Source organism: Macrotis lagotis, chromosome X (assembly GCF_037893015.1).
Source record: "Macrotis lagotis isolate mMagLag1 chromosome X, bilby.v1.9.chrom.fasta, whole genome shotgun sequence".
NCBI lineage: Eukaryota > Metazoa > Chordata > Mammalia > Peramelemorphia > Peramelidae > Macrotis > Macrotis lagotis.
Genome location: NC_133666.1, coordinates 234,905,965 through 234,930,850, shown reverse-complemented (window position 1 = coordinate 234,930,850; position 24,886 = coordinate 234,905,965). Strand labels below are relative to the sequence as shown.

The 24,886-nt window shown below is 33.8% G+C and overlaps 1 protein-coding gene across 1 annotated transcript in view; it reads right to left on the bottom strand.

Annotated features, from left to right (window-relative positions):
• The window catches only part of EDIL3 (EGF like repeats and discoidin domains 3), a 629,614-nt gene that overhangs the window by 352,074 nt on the left and 252,654 nt on the right, over positions 1-24,886 (bottom strand). The window contains exon 4 of the mRNA XM_074207740.1: positions 9,288-9,416. Coding sequence (XP_074063841.1) covers positions 9,288-9,416 — 129 coding nt within the window. The remainder of the gene's footprint in view (positions 1-9,287; positions 9,417-24,886) is intronic.

Genomic DNA, 24,886 nt, shown 5'->3' with positions numbered 1-24,886 from the left:
TCTCATTTGATCCTCAAAAAAAAAAAAAAAGAAAACCTGGGATGTAGGTGCTGTTATTATCATCATTGTTAACATGGAGAAAACTGATATAGGAAGAAATCATCATATTTCCCCATGTATAAGACACACCCTTTTTTGAAAAATTTAGGGTCTAAAAACTGGGAGTATTTTATACAGTGATTGTAGATCTTTTTACTTGCATTTCCTGCTTTATCTGCCCTTGTTGTCTTTGTGCTAATTGTTTTGCAATTGTTACTGGTATATTAGGATTAAGTTTTGCCACATTCTACTCAGAAATGGCTCAGAAAACCTTTTCATACAGTACTAAATTCAAGTTCAAAGTGATCCAGTTTGTAAAAGTGCATGCAGATCGTGCTGCTGAATGTCAGTTTGATCCTCCTCCAACTGAGAAAATCTGAGACTGGCTATGGGAAGAAGAAAACCTCCTGAAAACGCTGCAGCATACGGAGGTCATGGAGGCAAGTCAGACAAATGGCATGATTTAGAGAGGAAGTGAAGAGATGGATGAAGAGCAAAGGGCCATTAGAATTCCTGTGTCCACAAAGATGGTTCAGGGGGAGGCAAGAAGAATTGCTGATGAGAAAGAAATGACTGATTTCAAAAGGAGGAACAATTGGTGCTTCAGGTTCATGAAACAGAATGGAATAAGTATGCATCCATGTACTAGATGCCCAAAAGAAGCTATGAGAAGAAGATCCTTGAATTTTATAATGAATAAAATTTGAGTTCAATAACTTTATGTAATAGTATTTTTTTCAAATTTCGAGCCCCCAAATTAAGGTGAATCTTATATATGGGGAAATATGGTGATGTCCTGACTCTAGATCCAGCTCTCTATTCACTGGGTCACTTTTCAGCTTTTATGCATAAATCTACTGACAGTGGCTTACCTTATTAGTCATATTCTTATATGATAACTCCTTCCTAATTTTGATACATTAGGATGCAGGCATTCATGATGTAAGGATATTTAAAATATAAGATGAAAATGTTGAAAGAACAACAGTAACTTGGAACAAGCTTTGAACAAAATATGAAGAAAGATTGTTACTGAGAAATATCAGATATTTGTTTGCTATTAAATTATTCTTGGGAAATTTCTTTACTTCTATATTTTAATGCATAAAATTAACTCCTCCATTTAACCTTTGATCACAGTTCAGAACATGTAGATATAAAAGCTCCACTCTCTCCTGAGCAAACTTTTTGGTCTCTATCCTCCAAGTGAAATAGATATTTTCTTGGCAAGTAGAGATGGATAATAAATATTTATAGAAACTTCTTTCAAGTATATTTAATATGATATTTCATATAATATGTCTTTTTAGAAGATCATATAGATATTTAAAAATCACACAATGATGGACATACTCTTTCACATGAACATGATAGGAATCATTATTAAAACAATGTTTTACCACATATCATAATGAATAGTGATTTATTCATGTCCTGTTGTGCTCAATTCTGTCCATATTTCTAGTGAAAACCCAGGATTCATTATTGTTGCTCTCAAAACCTAAAGAAAACAAGTACACATTGAATCTTCTAGGAAATTCCATGGATTTAAAAGCAAAAGAATGATCACTGATATGTCTGATGACAGAATCAAGATGAAAAAGGATTTAATTTATAGGGAAGAAGGATGGTTAGGATGGAACAAATCATATATTTAATAGGGATAAAAGAGTAAGTTTCTAATTTGGGATTAAAAATGAATTCCAAGGGCTGGAGCCGAGCTGGTGGAGTGAAGGCAGGAACTGCAGGGAGCTCTCCCCCAGACCGCTCCAAAGACCTTTAAATAATGACTCAAAACAAATTCTAGAGAATCAGAACCCCCAAAAAAGACTGAGTGAAATAATTTTCCAACCCAAGACAAGTTGGAAGATTTGTGGGAAGGGTCTATTGCACTGGGGTTAGAAAGGGTCCCAGAACAGCCTGGCTACACCCAAGCAGAGTGGCTCCAGACATCCAGGAACAGCCGGTAGAGTACCTGGGTCCCTAGGGGTGACTGGGTTCATAGCAGTAGTGGTGATGTCCATAATTCTCATTCCAAAGATTTCCAAGGACAATTAGGACAGTTATCAGGAAAACTCTGTCACACCAAATAGCTTAGTCCAGCTCAGCTCAGGCCTCAGGGCAGACCCAGCCATGGGAACCAGGAACAGGCCTAGGGAGTCCCTCAGCAGAGAACCACCCATCAGCTGGTTCCAGAATATTCATCCTATGGACAGTGAGGGGGTTATGGGAAATAGTAGAGGTCTCTGCTATCCTTGAGGCAGGACTCTCTTGCTTTGCCCATACTCAGATCCAGGTTGCAGTCTGGGGTTCAGTCTCAGAAAAAGGAGGTTTAATACCATAGTGGAGCAGGGACCCCACTCTGGTTCCAGGGCAGAGGGGAGTGCTTGTGATCATCCACAGACCAGAACACAGGCAAGGAGAGCAGTCAGAACCTCTTCTAAGAGGAAATAGCATACATGTTTAATAGAGTATAGAAATCTATATTTCCCTAGGGAAAACAATAGGAGAGAAAAGGAATAGGAGAAAGGGGACAGAGGGAGGGGAAGTGGGTTGTAGCTGATAGAAGAGAGGGAAGATCAAAGGAGAGGGTAGTCAGATGCAACACACTTTTGAGGAGAGACAGGTGAAAGGAGAGGAAGAATAGCATAAATGTGGGTTGGAGGGAGTAGGATGGAGGGAAATATGGCTAGCAATAGCAAATGTAGGAAAAAATATTGATGAAATTTCTCTGAGGGACTTACTTTTTAAAATTGTTTTTGATTTTGCAGGGCAATAGGGTTAAGTGACTTGACCAAGGTCACACAGCTAGGTATTTATTAAGTGTCTGAATCCATATTTGAACTCAGGTTCTCCTGACTCCAGGGCTGGTGCTCCATCCACTGCAGCACCTAGCTGCTTCTCTGATGGACTTATAATAAAAATGTGATCCATTCCAAAGAAAGTGCTGATGATGTTTGAATACAGACTGAAGTACACTTTTTTTCACTTTATTTTTCTTGAAGTTTCTCTTTCTCTGTGTGTGTGGGGGGGTATACTTACTAATACAACATAACTATTGAGGTAATGTGTTTCATGGCTTCACATTTTCAACCTACATCAAGTTATTTGCTTTCTCAATGCAGGGAATGGGGTGGGAGGAAAGGAGAGAATTTGAAACTTAACATTTTGGAATTAAAACTTGCTTTTGCATGTAGCCAGGATAAAATAATTTAAAAAAATAAAAATCATGATGAAATTTAAATAAACTGAACTCTGAACTCCAAATTTAGAGAATAGTTGGGGATTGGTTAAAAAAAATTTTGAGATTTTAGAAGAATGTGAATATAACATGAGTCAATAATATATCATGACAGTCAAATAAAGCTACTGTCAATTCTGTTGCCATTGAATCATTTTTCAATTGTGTCCGACATTTTGTGACCCCATTTTTTGGCAAGCTTACTACAATACTTTGTAATTTCCTTCTCCAACTTGTTTTTCAAATAAACAGGTTTAAGAGACTTATGCAGGGTCACATAGCTAATAAGTATCTGAGACCAGATTTTATTTTGACAAGATGAGTCTTCTTGACTTCAGGTCAAGCACTCCATCTACTGTATCACCTAGCTACATTGGAATGTCAATTCTGCAACTTACTGATAGAAGAAAAATCCTAAATACAGAAAGTTATATTATTATATTGTCCTGGATGACATTATTGGAGGACGGATACTAAAAATTTGGAGAGGAAGACAACTTGAAAGTGGGGAACTAGAGAACATGGTACTAGCTAAAGAAAGCAAGAACGTTCGACCTGCAAAAAAAAAGTTAGGAGACAAGATACTCTCATCAAATATTTGAAAAATTATATTAGGAAAAATATGTTCAATTTTATTTGTCTTGGTTCCAAAGGCAATAGTCAGGAAAAATAGGTAAAAGTCTCAGACAGGCATATTTTAATTTATTATCAAGAAAAAAATTCTCATTAATGGAGCTATACAAAGGTGGAATAGGTTGGTAGGCAATGGGCTCCTTGCTGTTATGAGTCAGCTATTGGAAGAGAGATTTCTCCTTATTAACTTTAAAAGGAAATTTCTGCTTAGCTTCAGAGTTGACTTTTGTGGTCCCTTCTAACTCTAGAATTCAGTGATCCTCATAATGTATAAATAGAAGAAACAGCAAGGTGATCTGATTCCATTCGGACAAGTCCTACATTTGTGATGACCAATGTTCTAAAATAATTTGACAGCTTATATTTAGAGTTGATAGTTCAATTCCAGGTAACCTAGTCCAATATTCTCATTTTGCAGAGAAGGAAACAAGCTGAGAGATTAAATGATTTTCTCCATACTTTGCCATGTGGACTTTGGATGCTATAACTCTAAACTTGGGATGTGATTTGATGGGTTAATTTTACTAGCACTCTAGTTGAAGAAATAAAAATTTTTTATTCCTCCTTTGGGTGGGGGAAGACAAGACACTAACTCAAATACATAAGCACTATTTATGACATTATTTTTATAGGTATATATGTTCTCTTCTGAATTCTAAGTGACTGACTGTAATATGACTTGTTTGTAAACGAACTACAGTCACAGTATATTGATGAATCGTAAAGCCATGTAACAGCAGTGGAAAGAACATTGCCATCAATGGAACTAAGTTCCAACTCAGTTATGCCAATTAATATGTGTAAGCCTGAGCAAGTCATTAAATCTTTCTGGGTCAATGTTTTCTCATTTGACATCTACAGGCTCTTTTACTTTCTTTTAATTTCTATGAAATTATGATGCCATCAAGGAATCAAAGCAGGCCATTGGCCACTGATGTTTAAATAATATCATTGAGAAGAAAGGACAAGAAGTTAAAGAATCATTCTTTTCTTAATACAACTCCAACCAAATTGAACTAAAAACTAAAAGCTATTAGGATACATTTTCTTAGCCATAAATCTCCATAATTATCCAGTGAGCCTGGGGAACAAGTTATGTTACCGTACCAAGACAAAATTTAGTTGGGATTTGATTTTGGCTCTCATTTCAGAGCCAGTATACTTTCCACTGTACAACACTGACTGTTTTATCATGATAAATTACACATAGAAGAACTAACTGAAGCTCCAAGTAAAATTATTAAGCATTTAGGAAAAGAAAAGTTGAATGAATGAAGGATTAGATTGGCACCAGTTACCTACGAATTTAAAGCTAGACCTGAATCTCTGGCTATCATTTCAGTTTGTCTAATTAATTCAGGGATAAAAGAATTAAAGAAACTGGCTCTTAAATGGCATGATACCATAAACTGCTTCTGGGATCAGTTTGGTTAAAATCTCCAACCAGGGTTCATCACGTTCCAGGACAGGATACCAGATTGAAACTAAAATAGATTATTCAGGTGTAATGCGCCTGTGTAGGAATAAATGTATAGCAAATCTTCAGGAGCTACCAAGCAAAAATTTCTAGATATGGGAGACTTTTCATCCCCAAAGGTATCGATTTGTTACTAGGCAACACGCAAAAAAATAAAAGATGGTAATCCTTTTCCAACCAAAACTGTGTAGCCCAAGAAGGTAACTACTTGCTTAAAATGCCCCTGTCAGATTTCAGGCAATTTAAGACTACTGTTCATGATATAATTGTCTTTATGATGAAGAAAATACTCCCTCCTCTATAACTACAAAAACATTTGCAGATGCAGTTTTCATTACTAATGTGGATAATGAGGACTTTCTGAATATACTGATTATAACTGACTTGAAGTTAAGATTTCCAGTTCCAATGAAAAGCCAGTGTAGCTAATGACATAGAACTGCCATGGCTAACCTTGGAGATATTTTCTCTCCTTTGTAACATGATATTTATTGGCCTGTGATTATAAGCTTGTCACCTTATTTTCTTGACACTTTAAATTCTTCTGATGTCCAGTTATTGCATGATATATCCAATTAGCAACCTGTCAAATGAAATTAAATTAATAACAAGTTCTTTAATTTGATTTTTAGGAAGTGTTTCTTCAAGAATACTGTTTTATGGGAAAAAAAAGCCAAATTAGGGCTGTTATTAAAATAATTTCAAAAACAGCATTCTTTCATTTTTCTTGAAATGCTCTTATGATCTGTGCCAACACAAACCTCCAGATTCATGCCTATGTCTGTAAGCAAAGAAAATTGAAAACATATTTTAAGACCTTGACCTGTTAAACAATCAATTTTCACTGGAGGGAAGTTTTTGAATAATGAATGGCTAGGAAAATAGTTCAAATGGGATCAAATATAAAAGCTAAATTTGGAGGGTGAGATATTGAAAAAAATTCAAGTCTATAATATCATTAGGTACTCTCTCAAATCATAGCCCATTCCTTGTCTTTACATCCTGTAGAATGGTTATCTATTTCATTCTCAGATTCACCATAAAGGATCTATATAGTTTACTAGATACCTATCTCTGGACCTTTTAATATTTTTGGACCTTTATTGCAACACTTTATTTGTCTGTTTTCATTTGCTCTTTATGATACATGACTCCCTCCCTTTTCTGGTCATAAAAATACTTGATCAGTCTTTAAGCTGAACTTAATAACTCATACCCATTGTACATTGGTTCCTTAACCTTTTTAAAGTCACTTGTAGGTTTGAATTGTGACATTGTGTGCTTTCATCCACATAGTCTAAAAGAATATTCAGCAGCAGAGAGGGGATTGAAGACAATGCAAAAGTTCCCAAATATGGTCCAACCTTCTTTTTAGCCTTTGGGCCATCTCAGTTTGGTCTCTGTCTATAGTACTTCAAGATAGATTTGTTGATGTACTAACTCAATGGGCAATCCATCCAACTTATATTCAATCATTTGAGCAAAAATATAATATTGTTGATATTTATAATGAAATTGTAAATGCTATTGTACTAAAAAACTAAACTTCTATTAATGAAGCCAAAGATAGAATTTAAAAAATTTTGTGATTTCCATTTCTCACTGTTGATTCACAGTGAATTTGCAGTCCTGTATTTTCAAACTCAAATAGAAATTGGATCCTTGTGGCTGCATATCAACCAGATAATCAAAATGTGAATTATCTATGTTGTATTATATTTTTATTGATTTTTGTTCAATGCTTTCCGTGCATTTTTAATATAGTTGAGACCTCACACTGGAGTTTTGGGGTTACATACTCTAGGTCATGATTTTGACACCTCTGTTATAATCCAGCAAAATCTAAGAGTTCACATTAATGATTGTAAGTTCATTTTTAATTGAATTTATAATCATTAATGTAAGCCCCCACATTTTTTTATTGTTTTGAATTTGTATATTATTAGCTTAACTACTGTGGTCCTCTGGCTTCGTTCTAGCAGCAAATATTCATTTGTAAATAGGATCATCTCTCTATATTTTTTTAGGGTTTTTTTTTTGCAAGGCAAACGGGGTTAAGTGGCTTGCCCAAGGCCACACAGCTAGGTAATTATTAAATGTCTGAGACCGGATTTGAACCCAGGTACTCCTGACTCCAGGGCCGGTGCTTTATCCACTACACCACCTAGCTGCCCCATCATCTCTCTTTTGATAGAGAATCTCTCTCTCATTTGAACTTTTCAAAAAATATAGTTATAACAGTGCAATAGACAACCACCTAATTTACTTTTGTAAATTGCTAATGATAATAGATAGTTGAAGAAAGTTATCTGCATCAATGCATTGATCAATGAGTCTTGTATGATTTTTACACAGATGGAGGATATAACTTGTCAGAGAAAGCCATTTGAAATGAATTTCCTTCTAAGCTTTATTTTTTTAAATAAACTTAAAGTCATGGGTATAATAAATTGAAACTTACTAAGCAGTGTGGACTGTACATCTCTATACCTCAAAGTTATACCTCAAAGTTTGGATGTGACATTGTGGTCTGATGCATAAATAGTTTTTGAAAGTCTACCTGCATACAACACTCTACTGTCAAGTTGTTTTTCCTAAAGGGAAGGTCTAACCATGTCATTCATTCCCCTCTAGTAGTACTCTGTTCCTCTAGAATCAAACAAAATCTTTTGATATTCTAACCCTTCTTGACCTAATCCCCACTTTGCCTTTCCCTTCTTTCACCTTACTTCCTCCTCTCCTCATGCACTCTGAAATACAGTGACAGTGGCTTGCTTCCATGTTTCTCAATCCAAAACACTCCATCTCCCAACTGTCAAAGGTTTCATGAAGCAATTTTGTTATCTCTTCTTGCTAACTTTCCAAATATCCCAGGCAAAATTCCATTTTCTATGAGAAGTCTTTCCTGATTCTGTCCTTACATGTTATTGCCTTCCTCAATTATCTTCAACATGTATATATATATATATATATATATATATATATATATATCTATATAAATAAATAAGAAGATATCTGTATCTATCTATATAGATAGGTTTATGTGTTATATAAATTGTTTGTACATAATTATTGACATGTTTTCCTCACCATTTGATTGTGAACTCCTTTAAGTACCAATTTTTTGTTTGCATATTTTGTGACTTTCTATATCTTTTTGCAGAGTGCTGGCACTTAACAAATGCTTGTTGTCTGACTGATAATATATTTATATAGTTAGATTATATAGATAGATCCATTTTTAGATATGGATAGGGTCTCCATATGTAGTTTCATTAACTTAAGAATATCCTAGATGTGGGAAATTGCTCTACATTGGAAAGTCAGCACTTTATTGTTAATATATAATCATAGAGAGTTATGTGAACTTAAGAAGGTTAAGCATCACTGAGCCTATAAATGATTCAGCAACACCTGATGGTTCTTTTGATAAGGACCATGCTAGGTGAGATCAGAAAGTCTCATTAACATAAAAGTATTTCAAGATGATTTTTGTTTTGCTTTTAAATAGTTTGTTATGGATATTTTATCTTGAAGTAGAGTCCACACTAATGGACTTCTAGATGTTTTGAAGTAATGACATATGTTCATATTATCACAGATCATAAACTGAGAAATTGAAGATATTTCAGAGGTTATTTAGTCCAAAATCCTCATTTTACAGATGAGGCAAAGTTCTAGAGTGATTGAATGACTCAGTTAAGGATCACTAGGGTCTGAATCAGGATTTGAACTCAGGATTCTTTGTCTCCAAATCTAATACTCTAGTCAGTAGATCACATAGAAAAAAATTGCTAGTGTTCAGTATCTGTTATGTGTTTGCATATTCAACATGTAACATAAATCATATAAAATTTATGAACCACACATTTAATAATATAAGTAAAGAAAACTTACTGTGCTGACAGTGGATTCCATTAAATCCTCTAGGACATTTACACACATATCCTATAAATGTGTCTCCTCGGTAAGCTTCACTGATTTCACATGTTCCCCCATTATGACATGGGTTAGGAAGGCAGGGGCCTGGAAGGAAGAGAGAATACAATGATCAACTTCTTTTTTTTCCTTTTTCTTTTTCATTTCTACATGTTGCAGTATAGTCTAAAATATAATTTTACTAATTGTTTTTATGGAAACATCAAAAGGAACATCATCTGATCATTAGCAACTACATGTCAGTGCACCCTGCTGAAAGCAAGAATCTTGAGTTATTTCTTTGATTATCTTCTTTTCCTAAATCTAACATTTTTCTGTATGACTAAAAATATTTTTGAATCATAAAGTCTCTTTCAAGAACTTCTGCACATCCTTTGCCTTGTGCCACTCTCTAATTTGTATAAACAGAATGATTTGTTCCCATACTTGGGAAAAACTGCTAAATACTGAAAGTGGAGAGCAGAGTTCTTAAGAAAGAGAAATTTCCTTGAAAGTGCAGCTGCCTTATGAAATTTTATACACATCCATATACACACATATATATGTGAATTGACTGTATATATATATATATATATATATATATACATATAAGTGTAATAAAAGAGCTGTAGTATGAATTGTATCAAATTGGATAAATATGTTATTAATGACTGATACATTATTAACAGAGTTTTTGGATATATAATAATAGTAGCTAGTATTTTTATGTTATAAGGTTTGCAAAATACATTAGAAATGTTTCATTTTATCTTCACTGCATCTAGGGATATCATCTCCATTTTATGTATATCAAGATAGATGTTAAGAAACTTGTTCAGGAAAATATCTATTAATTGTCTGAGGCTAGATATAAACTCAGGTTTTCCTGACATCTTTTTTTTTTTTGGTTTTGTTTTCTGTAACACTGCATTAACATAAAGGATGAAGCTAGGAAAGAGAGAGGAGAGTAGAGAAAGGTGGCAAGAAGAGTGGGAGAAGAGAGGAGATAGTAGAGAATAAAAGAAAAAGGGTAAACCTGGTGGAGAAAAAAGAGAGAGAGAAAGAGAGACATAGAGAGAGAAAGAGAGAGAGAGAGAGAGAGAAACAAGAAAAGAAACAAGAAGCATGCTAGTTATTTTAATAAAATGTCAGATTAGTTAGGGAACTATGCAATCCACACCAAACTTTCATCTACTAGCAATGGGAAAGTAAAGACAATGCGGTATGAAGGAATGAATTCTAGATTTTCTTAATCTCTTCCCTGGATGAATTACTTTGAGGCTTTCTGTCTTCTTCATTATGACCTTAAAAGTTCATTACTGGGAAAACCTCATCAGGCTGCAGGATCCTTAGTACTCGACATTATCATTATTCTCTGCCCCTGCAATTGCAGTATGGGACTGTGAGCACCATATCCTCCATTTAAAGAGAGAGATCAGCTTAGATATCTCATATATTCCCCTGATTTAACTGTTTTGTGGATTCTCTTACTTTTGCATCACAGGCCTTAGCCATACCCCCTTTTCCATTTCCTTTTATTGAGTTTTCTTCTCTCATTAGATTGTGCATTCCTTGTGGGTGGGACTTCCTCTCTCTCTTTTTTATTATTAAGTCTTTATTAACTATTATCTATTTAGACTTAGAGGACTTGATTGGAAAAGTAAACTAAAGTAAGTAAATTACCCTATTTAGACCTGTTTTCTCACCTATGAAATAAAGGGTTGGAATGTACAATCAACACATTTTCGGGCATTTCTAAATTAAATCTCTGATCCATGATCTAAAGTTACCTTTGTACCAATGTGAAGGCAGAGGAATATGAAAGAATTCAAGTCAACTGGTCTCAATTTTCTTTGGAAAAATAACATAAGAAGAGAATTAAGGTTAACATTGAGAATTAGGGTGAGAATTCTGGTGTTTGGTTCAGCAGAAGGGAGCTGAGTCTCTCTGAGAGAAAGGAATATATGAGTAGTGAACAAAAGGCTTAGTGACTAGCTTCAAGGGTTAGGTTGAAGATGGACAAGAGATTTTGTAATGATCCAGGCCCTGCCAGTTTCAACTTCTTTCTCCAGGAGCACTTTGTAACTGAAAAGTAGGAGTGGATAAAAGTGATTGATGGTGGATATATTTCAAAAGGCTAATTCAAAGCTGAAGGAATCTTGGATTTTAAAGAGGGAAACAGTGCTGTAGTCTATCACAGATTCTAGAAGGGCTATAGACTTGAAGACTCAAAGACAATTTAAACTAAAAATGATAACCCATTATCTACCACCACCCCTGTCCCTGCGAATTTCTACCAGCTTATTAATTTCTATTTTGTTGTGGAGGGTAAAATCAAACTCCTGGTCAGCCAGGCTCAGAAAGAACATAAGTGTAATTCTCAATTTCTCAATATCTCTTACCCCTCCTTAATCAATTTATTGCCAGTCTACCAATTTTACCTTTATAACATCCATTGCACATGTCTTCTTCTCTCTACTAATACTGCCAACACCCTGAAACAAGACCTCATTTCCTCATTCCTAGACCATTATAATATCCTTTTAGTCTCCCCAGTTCAAGGTGATGTCCCCACTTGTCTATTCTCCTTTTAATTGCCAAAGTGGTTTCCTTAGGGATGGCTAGGTGGTGCAGTGGATAAAGCACAGGCCCTGGAGTCAGGAGTACCTGGGTTCAAATCCAGTCTCAGACATTTAATAATTACCTAGCTGTGTGGCCTTGGGCAAGCCACTTAACCCCATTTGCCTTGCAAAAAAACCCTAAGTGGTTTCCTTAAAGTACAGGTTTGATTACATCACTTTCACTATTCAATAAATTCCAGTGGCTCCCTGTCACTTTCACTGTGTTTGTTACAAAGCCCTTACCTTTACAATCTTCTCACATCTTACTCTGCTCTCCCCCCACCCAGCCACCATTTACAATTATCCAGTGACATTATTGTTTCTTACATAACATGACTATCTCCCAAATTCTGAGATTTTTACTGATCATCTTTCTTAGGCATGTAATTTTCTCCCTTTCCATCTCTAGCTTCCTTTAAAGGATTCCTTTAATCTAAATCTAAAATCTCACCTTCTAGAGAAATATTTTCCCATTTTCTCTTAATTCCTTCCCTCTGTTGATTATTTCTAATTATCTTTTATATATCATATTTAAATACATATTAATCTGCATGCTGTTTCTCATTAGTTTGTGTGCTCCTTAAGAGCAAGTACATTTACCCTTCTTTGAATTTTGAGAGATCCTCAGTGCCTGGAATGTAATAGCACTACATAATAAATGTTCACTGACTAAATGAATTAATGACTATTCTTGATGAGATCATATTGAAGATTTGAAAATTTGGCAAAGACAAGAATATATTATTTAAAGAGGAATGCCAAAATAGAGATGCCAGAGATCATATAGTTGGATAGCTGCTGTTAGAGAAGGGACTGAACTTCAGGTCATCTTATTTCAACTATTCAGTGATAAGATCTTTTTTAAAAAAATGCTAAATAATTTCACATGTATAATCTATATTAAGTTGCATGTCTTTTCAAAAAAGTTAGAGCTATGGAAGGGAGAGAAAGAATTTGGAACTCAATGTTATTAAAAAGATTATTGACTGTTAACATTGAGAAATATTTAATGAAACATTTTATATAAATATATATATATATATATATACATATATATGGGAGAGAAAGAGAGTGAGAGAGAAATGAACAGACAGAAATAAAGAGAGACAGAAAGATACAGAAATATGCTAAAAGAATATGAGCATGTCCTCTATTCTTTGGAAAGAAATATTACCAATAAAATTTTCTCCAAAATGTGTTTCACCCCATTGCTCTGTGCTGTGATATATATACCAAGTAGGTCTATTTGCCTCTCAATATGTTAAACTTTGATTTACTTTTAGTAAACACAAATCAAATCCTATTTTATCATCCAAGCATTCATCCACCAATCTATCCTTTCAACAAAGTGTGTGTGTATATATACATACATACATACATATATATATGTATATATATATATATATATATGATAGTAATAGAAATGAAGGACAAATGGATATGAAAAAAGAGAAATAGGAAAAAATGGAAGCCATATCCCTTCCCTTCCCTTTCTAGAGCATACAAACTAACTAAAATTGGGGAAGTCCAACAGGCAAATATGAAAATACCAAGTAACAATACTTTGTTGCTAGTCATTTTCAAAGTTGTCCATGTTCCTTCTAATCAATCTCTATAATTCTTTTCTCATCTCTCCATTATGATACTGATGCTCTATAGACCAGATTAACCATCTAATTTCCAACTAAATGTGGTTTAACTCTTTTCTCTAGAGATAAGTAAGCATGGATAGAGAAGAAAAAATAGATTAAAAATTTTTAAATACCAAACATTATGAAATAAATATCCAGGTTTTCATGACATCATCAATTGAGTTGAATTTATTTAAACATTTGAATTTTCAACATTTTTGCTTCAATTATAATTTATTTCCTGTGTGTTTATTATACAGTGAAAAATAATACATTGCAATAAAATATTTAATATTTCCTTATATAATTTTGCTATCCATATTAAGATGTAGTAATATAATTAAAATGATAGAAACTAGGAATGAAAAGAGAAACAAGTCAATATGGTGTATTTTTTAAAAACAGGATTAAACTAGAAATTCAAAAAAGCATTGTAACAATATAGGAAAGTTATTTAATTTAGCAGAGTCTCTGGTTCCTTAATAAAAATGAGGGGATACATTTGAATTGAAGGAAATCTAAAGACAAGGCTTTCCAGGTATAAATCTATAATACTGCATTTCTTCAGCTCTAAAATTTAAATAGGATTGGGAATAATGAAAGCTATAGTACCAATGGTTGACATTAATTTATATCTAGATACCAGATAAATTTTATAATTAAAAGCTTTTGGATAGATTTTGTGCTCACTATACTATTCATTCTCTCAAGTGCTTTAGACTCATTATATTGCCACAATATTTTCACTCTAATTGACATGATTCAAAACTCAAAACTGAAGAGCTAGTTACAAAAACAAACTAGAAATGACAAGTTATTAGCACGTGTAATCTTTTGTAATAAATGAAGATATCTTAGTTTTTTGGTAAATATGTCATTAAGTAAATCCAATTTCATCTTTCTGCTATGGAATCACTTTCTATTATATTCATCTTTACTATGACCATTACCCTAGAAATGAAGCTATTGTATTGATTTATAATACAAAGAAAATTAGATATTCAGAAAATGCTAGAGCACATGAAGTTGACAATTGAACATACCTATCACAATTCAATTGATATTAAAATAGTTTTTGTGTTTTGGATGAAAACAAAAAAAGCACAACAACCAATAATACAAAAATTCTCAGTAGACTTTAATGAATCACATTCCAAGTAATTATGATAAATACACTAGTTCTATATTCATATGGATCAACTTTAGTCTTTCTCTTATTTTCTACTCATCAGGTACTAAGCAACTCTCCCTATAAACATAGAATCAGAATCATTTTATTATTACTAAGTGTAATCTACAATAAAATGAATTCGATATTAAAATACAAAAGAAATAATGTATATTACACCTGCTCTTTATAAAAGTAACAAAAATCATTCAATACAACTTCCCCCTTCTTTCTAGAAAGCTACAAGAAGGAATAATGCCAATAGTTAATTCTTATTGAAATGAATCCTTCTTTTATTCTATCTTATGCTACCAACTATTGATTACACATTTCCTTTGAGCCTAGTGTATTACTGGCAACCTTAATTAAACAAGATTAACAGGTGAAAAATGCACCCTCCAAAGAGAGAAGTTCTCAACACAAGTTTATGGAAACTTTCTGGCAGCCTTAGCACTAGAACTCAACATATATCTCATATTTCCATTTTTTTCAATGGCACTCAGGAAACCAGATTAAGGGAAATCCTGTCACTTACTTTTCAGAGGCTTCTGTGTGGATGGGCATAGCTGTATCCAAGCTATTCCTAGGAGATTAGACTCTACTGCTCATCTCTGGGCTTTTGTCTGTGAACATATGACCTTTTCTAGATTGTATTGTTCGTCTTCCACTTCCTGTCTCTTGACCAATCTCTGTATGCTATACTTCTGCCTAATTCTGCATTCTATGAGCTTGGTTGATATCTCGGGAAAATACTGGATTTAATATCTAATTCTGCATTCTATAAGCTTGGTTGGTATCTTGGGATAATACTGGATTTAATATCATGACCTACTAAAAGATTCTTAAGGTAGAACTTTAAAAATGTAATCACTTGACTCTATCAATGAATCTCTCTACAACCATTGATACCTGTCTAAACACGTTCTTCCATGACTACTATGTTCTTTGTCCTTTAAACTTTGCCCTTCAATTGTAAACCATATGATACCATGTACAAACTGAAATCTCTAACACCCACCATCTGCTCCATTATTCCCACTCACTGACCATCCTTTCTTACAATGCTGTTCCTCCTAATATACCTTTTAGAATATCTATCAAAACAAATTTGCTTATAACTATTGAGATGTTAGAGGAAACAGAAAAGTACAACTCTTTTACAAATAGTCTAGGGAACAAAAGGGTAAATGCACTGGATCATGTAAGAGTTTTAAGAAAAGAGAGTAAAAACAAAAACCCAAGAACAAAAAAAGCCATCATAATTACATGATGCCAGCCCAGGACATAGAAAGTGTAGATAGGCAGAATCCTGCAAACATTAAAGAAGAGAGTAAACAAAAATAAATAAAATAAACCAAAAACCTTCCTAAGGAATAAAATTCTTGTGGTGAATGGACCAGGCACAAAATCAGGGTAGCACAGAGCCTAAAAATGTGTGCTAAATCAATGAGAAGGGAAACCATACAAGGATTCACTGGAGGGAATTTTTGAACAAGTAATTACCACAAACTCAGAGCTAGAGGCTTGTATTATTCCAAGACAATATTTAGGGTGTGCCCTTAATTTAAAGAATACATGTAGACTTTTTCAATGTAGACTTTCCAGTGTGGCCTGAGATAACAGACTACTCCACTGAGACCAGTCCCATACTGGATTGCTATTCCTGATACATTTTATTAACATAAATTCCAAAATTTAGATACTAAATAATATATAGGGATCAAAGTATATAAGTATATATAAGTATCAAAGAATATTTCTAGAAGTGCATAAAGGATATTTTCATCCCAAAGTCCTAATTCAGGAAGACTGGAGAAATAGTAAAATAAAATAAAATGTTGGTAAAAATATTATCGAATTTTCAATAATTATAAAACACCCAGAAGACAATAATCCCCTTTCATCTAGATTCAAAGTCTCAAAAAATTCACAGATCTACTAAAAACTGTGCTAGAAAACATGGAAGAAATAAAATAAGAGGTAACAATTGATAATACAAATGAAAAGGGAAGGAAAGAATAGGAAAGAAAGAGAGTGCTAGGGAAAATTTATTACAGGGAGAATAAATAGCTTAATACAGGTGATAGACAGCCTTATTCATATAGTAATCATTGTGGAAGTTAGATTGGACTAGAGAAAAATTTTCTACTGACAGATCCAGAAGCCTAAAAATTGATAGCAATCATTGATTCTATGCAATAAAAACTACCAAAAAATACTGGAATAAAAATCCAAAGACTGAAAAAAGAAACAAAAAATGAAAGGTCTATCAATCACCATTTTCTACATTATATAGTATTATCTCTTGGATAGTATTCTATCCCAGTTCTTGTCCTATTTGAGTGATTCTTCTAAGCTTCATTTGTTGGATCTTTGTCTTGGTCATGACCAAAGAATGTAGGACTCTGTCCTGGACCCTTCTAGTATCTCTATCTATAGTTTCCATCTTGGCTCAATGGCTCCTTTCTCTAGGCTGATTGCAAGCTGAGATAGGACTTTTTCCCTCTTCTCTTCTCTACCTTCTAGTTTCATTCAAGACCACTTAAAACCCTACGTGTTTTTCCTTATCCCTTTTCATGCTAGTACCTCTCTTCTGTGATTATTTCCAATTTATCCTGTGTATATCATACATATATGTATATATGTATGTGTACATTTGCATTTTTCCTTCTTTATTTTATGAATTCCTTGAGCTATGATACCATTTCTTGCCTTTCGTTTATTCTCAAATATTTTAAGATGTAGAACAGCTTATTATATACTGACTGTTAAGTGACTGAACCATAACTCATTCAGAAAACAGATCAAACCCAACCCAAAAGACAGATGTAAATAATTGGAAAAATGCCAATTGCTCATGGTTAGGGTAAGCTAATATAATAAAAATGACAATTCTACTCAAATTAAATTCCTTATTCAGTGCCATCAAACTGCCAAATATTTATTTTACTGAGCTAGAAAAGAATTGGAAATCAAGTAAATGTCCTTCAATTGGGGAAGGTCTTAGCAAACTGTGGTATATGTATGTCATGGAACACTATTGTTCTAGTAGAAACTAGGAGGGACAGGATTTAAGGGAAGCCTGGAGGGATTTGCATGAATTGATGCTGAGTGAGATGAGCAGAACCAGAAAAACACTGTATACCCTAACAGCAACAATGGGGGTGATGTTCAACCCTGAAGAATTCACTCATTCCATCAGTGCAACAATTGGGAACAATTCTGGGCTGTCTGCAAAGGAGAGTGTAATCTGTATCCAGATAAAGAGCCGTAGAGTTTGAACAAAGTTCAAGGACTATTCCCTTTAATTTTGAAAAAAAAAACCCAGATATCTTATTGTCTGATCTTGTTACCTCTTAGACTTCTTGTCTCTTCCTTAAGGATATGATTCTCTCTCATCATACTCAATTCGGATCAATGTACAACATAGAAACAAAGTAAAGAATGACAGATTGCTTTCCGTGGGGGGAGGGGAAGTAAGATTGGGGGGAAAATTGTAAAACTCAAATAATATCTTTAATAAAAAAATTTTAAAAAAGAAAACATAGCAACAAAAATCATCTGGGGCAACATAAGGTGAAAAATAGCAGGAAAACTGATGAAAAAGCATAAAGGAAGGTGACCTAGCTCTACCAGATCTAAAGCTATGCTATAAAGCCACAGTCATCAAAACTGCCTGGTACTGATTAAGAAACAGAGTAATGGATCAGTGGATTAGGATAGGTTCAAAAGAAATAGTTGCAACTACAATAATCTGCTGTTGGACAAACTCAAAGATATTAGCTTCTGGGATAAGAACTAACTATTTGACAAAAATTATTGGGAAAATTGGAAATAGTATGACAAAAACTAGGCATAGACCCACATCTCATACCTTATACCAAAATAAAGTCAAACTTGGTAGAGGATTTAGACACAAAGGCTAATACCAAAGATAAACTAAAAGACCAAGAAATCTTCTAATTGATCTATGGAAAGGGGATAAATTTATGATCAAACATTATGAATTGCAAAATTAGTGATTTTGACTATATTAAATTTAAGTTTTTGCACTAATAAACTCAATGATGCCAAAATTAGGAGGAAGCAGAAAGCTGGGAAATAATCTTCATGACTGGGAATTCTGATAAAGGTATCATTTCTAAAATATATAGAGAACTACATCAGATTTATAAGGTTGTAAGTCATTTCCCAATTGATAGTCAAAGATATGAATAGCCATTTTTTCAAATGAAGGAATTAAAGCTATATATATATATATATATGTAATCATATCAAAAAGGCTCCAAATTTCTACTGATTTTATTTTGGCAAGGTAATGGGGTTAAGTGACTTTCCCAAGGTCACATAGCTAGGCAATTATTAAGCATCTGAGGCTCGATTTGAACTCAGGTCCTCCTGACTCCAGGGCCATATCCACTGGGCTACCTCGCTGTCCCCAACTCACTATTGATTAGAGAAATGCCAATTGAAACTAGAAGATATCACCTCACACCTATCAGATTGTCTAAGATGACAAAAAAGGTAAAATGATCAATGTTGGGGAGGTTGTAGGAAGATTAGGATATTGATGCATTGCTGGTGGAGTTCTGAATTGATCCATGCAATATGGAGAGCAATATAGAATTATGCCCAAAGAGCAATAAAACTGTTCATACCTTTTGATCCAGCAATACCAATTCTAGGCCAATATCCAGAAAAAAATCATAAAAAAATGGGAAAAGTATTACATGCTCCAAAATATTCATAGGAGCTCTTTTTTGGTAGTGGCAAAGAATTGGAAATTGAGGGAATGCCCTCAATTGGGGAATGGCTAAACAAGTTATGGTACATGAATATTATGGAATACTGTTGCTCTATAAGAAACCATAAATAGGGGGTGGCTAGATGGTGTAGTGGATAAAGCACTGGCCCTGGAGTCAGGAGTACCTGGGTTCAAATCCGGTCTCAGACACTTAATAATTCTAGCTGTGTGGCCTTGGGCAAGCTACTTAACCCCCTTTGCCTTGCAAAAACCTTTAAAAAAAGAAACCATAAATAGTCAGACTCTAGAGAAGCATGGAAGGAATTACAGCATCTGATGCTGAGCAAAGGGAGCAGAACCAAAAGAACAGTGTACACATTAACAGCAACATTGTGAAATGGTAAACCTTGATGGATGCAGCTCCTCCAATGGTTTAGAGAGCTAGGACAACCTTTTTGATCAGCTATGGATAATGCTATCCCCATCCAGAGGAAGAAAGGAACACAATATTCACTTTAAAAAAAAACTCATATATTTCTTTCCCTTTATCCTAATTCCTCATACCAAAAAAGCTAACCTGTTAAATGTGCTTAACAAAAATGTAGAAGTACGATATTAACCTGACTGCCACTTCATGAACATTAAAAAATCCTTACATAACATGTATTTGGAAAAGTAAAACATCAATAAAAATAAATTAAAAAGAAAGGTCAAGAACATTATCTTACTATCTGAAAAACTTTAACAAAAAACAACCATCTAGATGTCATATAGCAAACTAAAAAAGAACTGCACAGAACATTTTGAGACAAAGAACAAAGTAAAAACAGTCTAGGAGATACCTCTTAAAATAAACTCCAAAATGAAAACTTAAAAAGTTTATAGCCAAAATTCAGAACGTGTAGGTAAAAACAGCTAGGAAGAAAAGAATTTAGTTACCATAATCACCCTATTTAAACTTGATTAGATCATACTAGGTGAGATCATAGATAGGTTTTAGACTTAAGGGAACAAATTATATGAACTAGAGTGATGTAAAAAAAAAAATTATTTGGATAGGCTGAGAAAAGTTAACTTGGTAGTTATTTCTGAATTAGCAGTCTAGTTGGAGCAGGATTTATCCAAAAGAATGAAATAAGTATAGCTGTCAGTTAAACTCCCTGAGAAGGGAGTTGGGGGAGTGTGGAGAAAATAGGAAACTTCAACATAGACCTCAGTCAGGACCCCTCCCTATTTGGCCAGAGGAGGACCTTGTAAACATTGAAGAATTTAGATTTGACTTCTGATGTTCACATCAGTGTTTTTTTTTTTTGACATCTTGAACTCAATGTTACCTATATATTTCAAACTGAACATGTCCAAATAAAGTACTGATTCTTTAACAACTTCCCTAATACTATGAAATAAATGCATGTGTATCTAGGATGAATCTAGGGGAGTTAACTGTTTAGAATTTCCCTTTCTTCCTACATTCTCCACCCAAAGGATTGGTAGAAACAGGGTTAATGACAGTACAGTATAAGCAGAATCTGAACCTATTTTAAACCTTACTAAATAAACATTTGTTTGGTGATAGTTTTTTCCAATTTTATTCTGAAAGTGGAATATGACACTTAGAGATAATGAAACAATATGCAAATAAATTCTTATAGTGAACTTTAAACTATTTCATGTTCTCCATATAATATTGGAAATAGGCATATACTAAACTAACGAGGAGGTAGATAGTAGTCAGACATTCTTCCCTCTTTGTATAGAATGAGCTACTCTTCCCCATGGCACATGATCTTCTCTTTAGCCAGTAATTCTCCATTTGAAGAAGTGGTTTTTAATTTCAAGTTATATTTGCCTGCCTCAATAACTTTCTGAGCAATTTATTTCTTAGCCATTATGAGTAAATAATTCATCCTCTCACCTGAGATATAAAATATGAATGAATAATTCTTTAACTCTACTTCCCCCTTCTCCTTTTCAGAAATATCACTCTGGCATAATTAAAGTAGTTTTCATTCTCTCCCTCTCTTTTTAAGAGTCCCTCTCAAAATAATTTTAAACAATAACACATACTTATAAATATATTTTGTTACCTTTGCATCACATTTTCCTCTAAATAAAACAAAAATAAAAATTTAAAATACAAGAATATATATACTTTTAATATATAGTTATCTCTTCTGATCCATGTCTTAAGGGTTAGGGTTGAAGTGCCTCCACAATCTGGAAAATCTCCATTAACACTACAGAAGTCTAAATTAGTATGACGTTCAAAGATAAAATATGTTGATATCATACAATTATATATATATATATATATATATATACTTATGATATATACATTTCTGAGTTTCTAAACTTATTCTATGTCATTTGCTGTTTTTCATGTATTGTTTGAGGTTTTTGCAAAACTTCTAAAAATTCATTTAATTTTTTTATGCTGTCCCATGATGGAAATGATAACTGTATAGAGATAGGTTTTAAATTCACTTAGTTCACATCACACATCAAACTTAGAAGCTTCATTGACTATATTTGGACAGATAAGTAAAAGGGAGAAGGAAAATTCACCCTCACAAACTGAACATGTCCAAATAAAGAACTCATTTTCTCCCAACATCCCTTTAACTGTGGAATGCATATATATATATACCTATATAGCTAGAATGGGTAGTTACCTATTTAGAATTACCTGGGTACGTCTTTATGTCTTCTGTGATGTATCTTCACAGGTCACATAGCATGGGTGTCCCTAAAGTATTTATTTTTGACCCTCTTGTATTCACTCAATAAAATTTTGATTATTGCGCTCATTAGTTCCCATAGGTTCAATAATCATATTAATCCTATTTTAGTATCTACCAAGCCTCTTTCCTAACTCTATTCTCATATATCTCTAACTGTCCATGGGGCATCTAAAACTGGATATCTCATAGATATCTCAAATTTAATATTTCCAAAGCAGAGCTCATCTTCTTTCCCCTGAAACTACTCACTTCTCATTTCCTTTTTACTGTTAAGGGCATAAAATTTTGGTGTCTGATTTGTTAACAACAATCATATCAAATATCTCATCATCACCATCTGTCAATTTCTACCTTGAATCTCGATTCCATTCATATAGAAGCATCTTCTTTTTTACAGGTCCTCATTATTTTCCCTCCTGGACTATGTCATTTCCTTCTGGTTGGTCTCCTTGATCTAAGTCTTTCCTTACTTCAGTGTATCCTCCTTTAGTTTACCAAAGTAAACTTTCCAAAGTAAAATTCTGACAATGTTACTCTCCTTTCCATTTAATAAGTTCTTGTGGCTCCTTATTAGCTCCAAATATAAAATGCAAATAAATAATCTTCTCTTTAGTTTTTAACTTCTTTCATAATCTTGCTCCATCCCTTCCTTTCCAATCTTCATATGCTTCATATAATCTCATATATACTAAAACCTGTCAACACTGTCCCTCTTCCTTTTCCTTCCAAATTGTACATCATCTTTAATTCCCTATCTTTTTATTGGCTGGCACTCATGCCTAGAATACTTCTCCACATCTCCATCTTCTCGTTTCCTTTAAGACTCCTCTAAAATCTTTTTGCAGAAAATCTTTCTTACCTCTCCTAGTTCCCTCCCCTTGAGATTATGAGATAAATGGTAGTAAATGGAAGCTAATAAATGCATGTATGCATGTATGTGTGAATAGAACAAATATAATTGTTGCATGCTGTCTTCCCCATAAATGTCAAGCCCCTGGAGGGCAGAAACCAAGATTTTTCTTTTCTTTGTATTTCCAGCACTTAGCATAATGCCTTGCACGTAGCAATTGCCCAATAAATCCTTGTTATTGATGATGATTTTTGATGATGGCAAATAATGAAGACTAATTAGCTTTGGTTTCAGCAATGAAAGATTTGGGCCAGCATACTTTTTGTTGGCTTAGTTAATACCTCCGTGGATATAAGATTCCATTCTCTATTGTTCTATATAGCTATGTATCTGTGCCCCACAGCTTCCCTTCTCTCCCAAAACCCAAAGGGTTTTTGAGCAGGGGATATCAAAGTAATTCTAACACTAGCATTATCATAGTTCACGGTTTATGCTGTAATTAAATAAAGTACTCTTGGGTCATCAGATATTTAGCAAAGTATCTTATTAAAGATATGCAACAAGAATATAGTAGTACATATCTTGTTGACATATATCTCTTCATTTCAATATAGAAACAACAAAGGATAGCAGACTGGAAGATGGTGAAGGACATGGTGATTTCTGTATTCTCAAGCACCCACCAATATGGAGAGGTCTAGACTAAAAATATGTGGAACTTTTTCTGCTTTTTATTGACCAGGAAGTTACATAAGGGAAGTCAAGCCTGAGGTACATCTTTGTCTTCTTTTCAGTAAAGATAATCCTTAATGATTAAGGAAGGAGTAGAGATTTGGGCCTCCCTTGAATTTTAGGAAAAGAAGTTATGTCAGAGAAATGCTGGTAAAGATTAGTCCTATTACAGGTGGGCTTATCAGTCAAAGTCAGGCTTCATATTAAACCCAAGGTCAGGGCACAACTCACTAAGAGTGTGATTTATTCCTAAACCAGTGGGCATTTATTTCTAGAATCATTATCTCCTTGACAATGCCTATAATAAGTGAAGCTAAAACTGCTTCAAATCACCTTAGCTGTCAAAATAAACTATTGGTAGATTTTAAGACATCTTAATATCAGAATAATATTTGGAGAAAAGATATACATATCTAGCATGAATTCATTCACTGAGAAGCATTTGTTAAGATCTGTTCTGTGACAGACCCTGTGACTGGTGTTGGGAATACAAATATAGAAAAGGAAAAATAAAGAAAATCCTTGACATAAAGGAAGTTATTTTATATTTGGAGAAAATAATTTGAAGACAGACAAATAAATATCAATATGAAAAATAAAGACAGAGTAATTTTTAAGAGAGTGGCCCTGAAAATTAAGAACTGGAGAAAAGACAGAAAGAGAGATTTTATATGTTCTTTGAAGGAAAATAGGAATTATACAATATAGAGAAGGGAAAGTAGCATATTCAAAGGGTGGGAAACAATTCTTTGTGAAGACATGGATAAAGGAGGGAGACGGAAAGTCATATGTACAATAGGTAAGTAGTTTGTCTGGTAAAGAGTGCAAGAAGCAGAATAATATGCATTAAGCAGAATAATATGCATTAAGCCTGACAAGATAGACTGTTGCTACATTGGGAAAAATGCTAATATCAAACAGTTGCTAGCCCTTGAAATAACTGTAAAGAATTACTGAAACTTCTTGATCAAGGAAATTCTGGGTTTAAATTCATTCCTTATCCCTTTTCCTGCCCTCTCCCATACAGCCAAATAGAGCTTCTCTCTGTACCCTCACTGTCACTAGTCTATATAATGTGTCTATACCTTTGC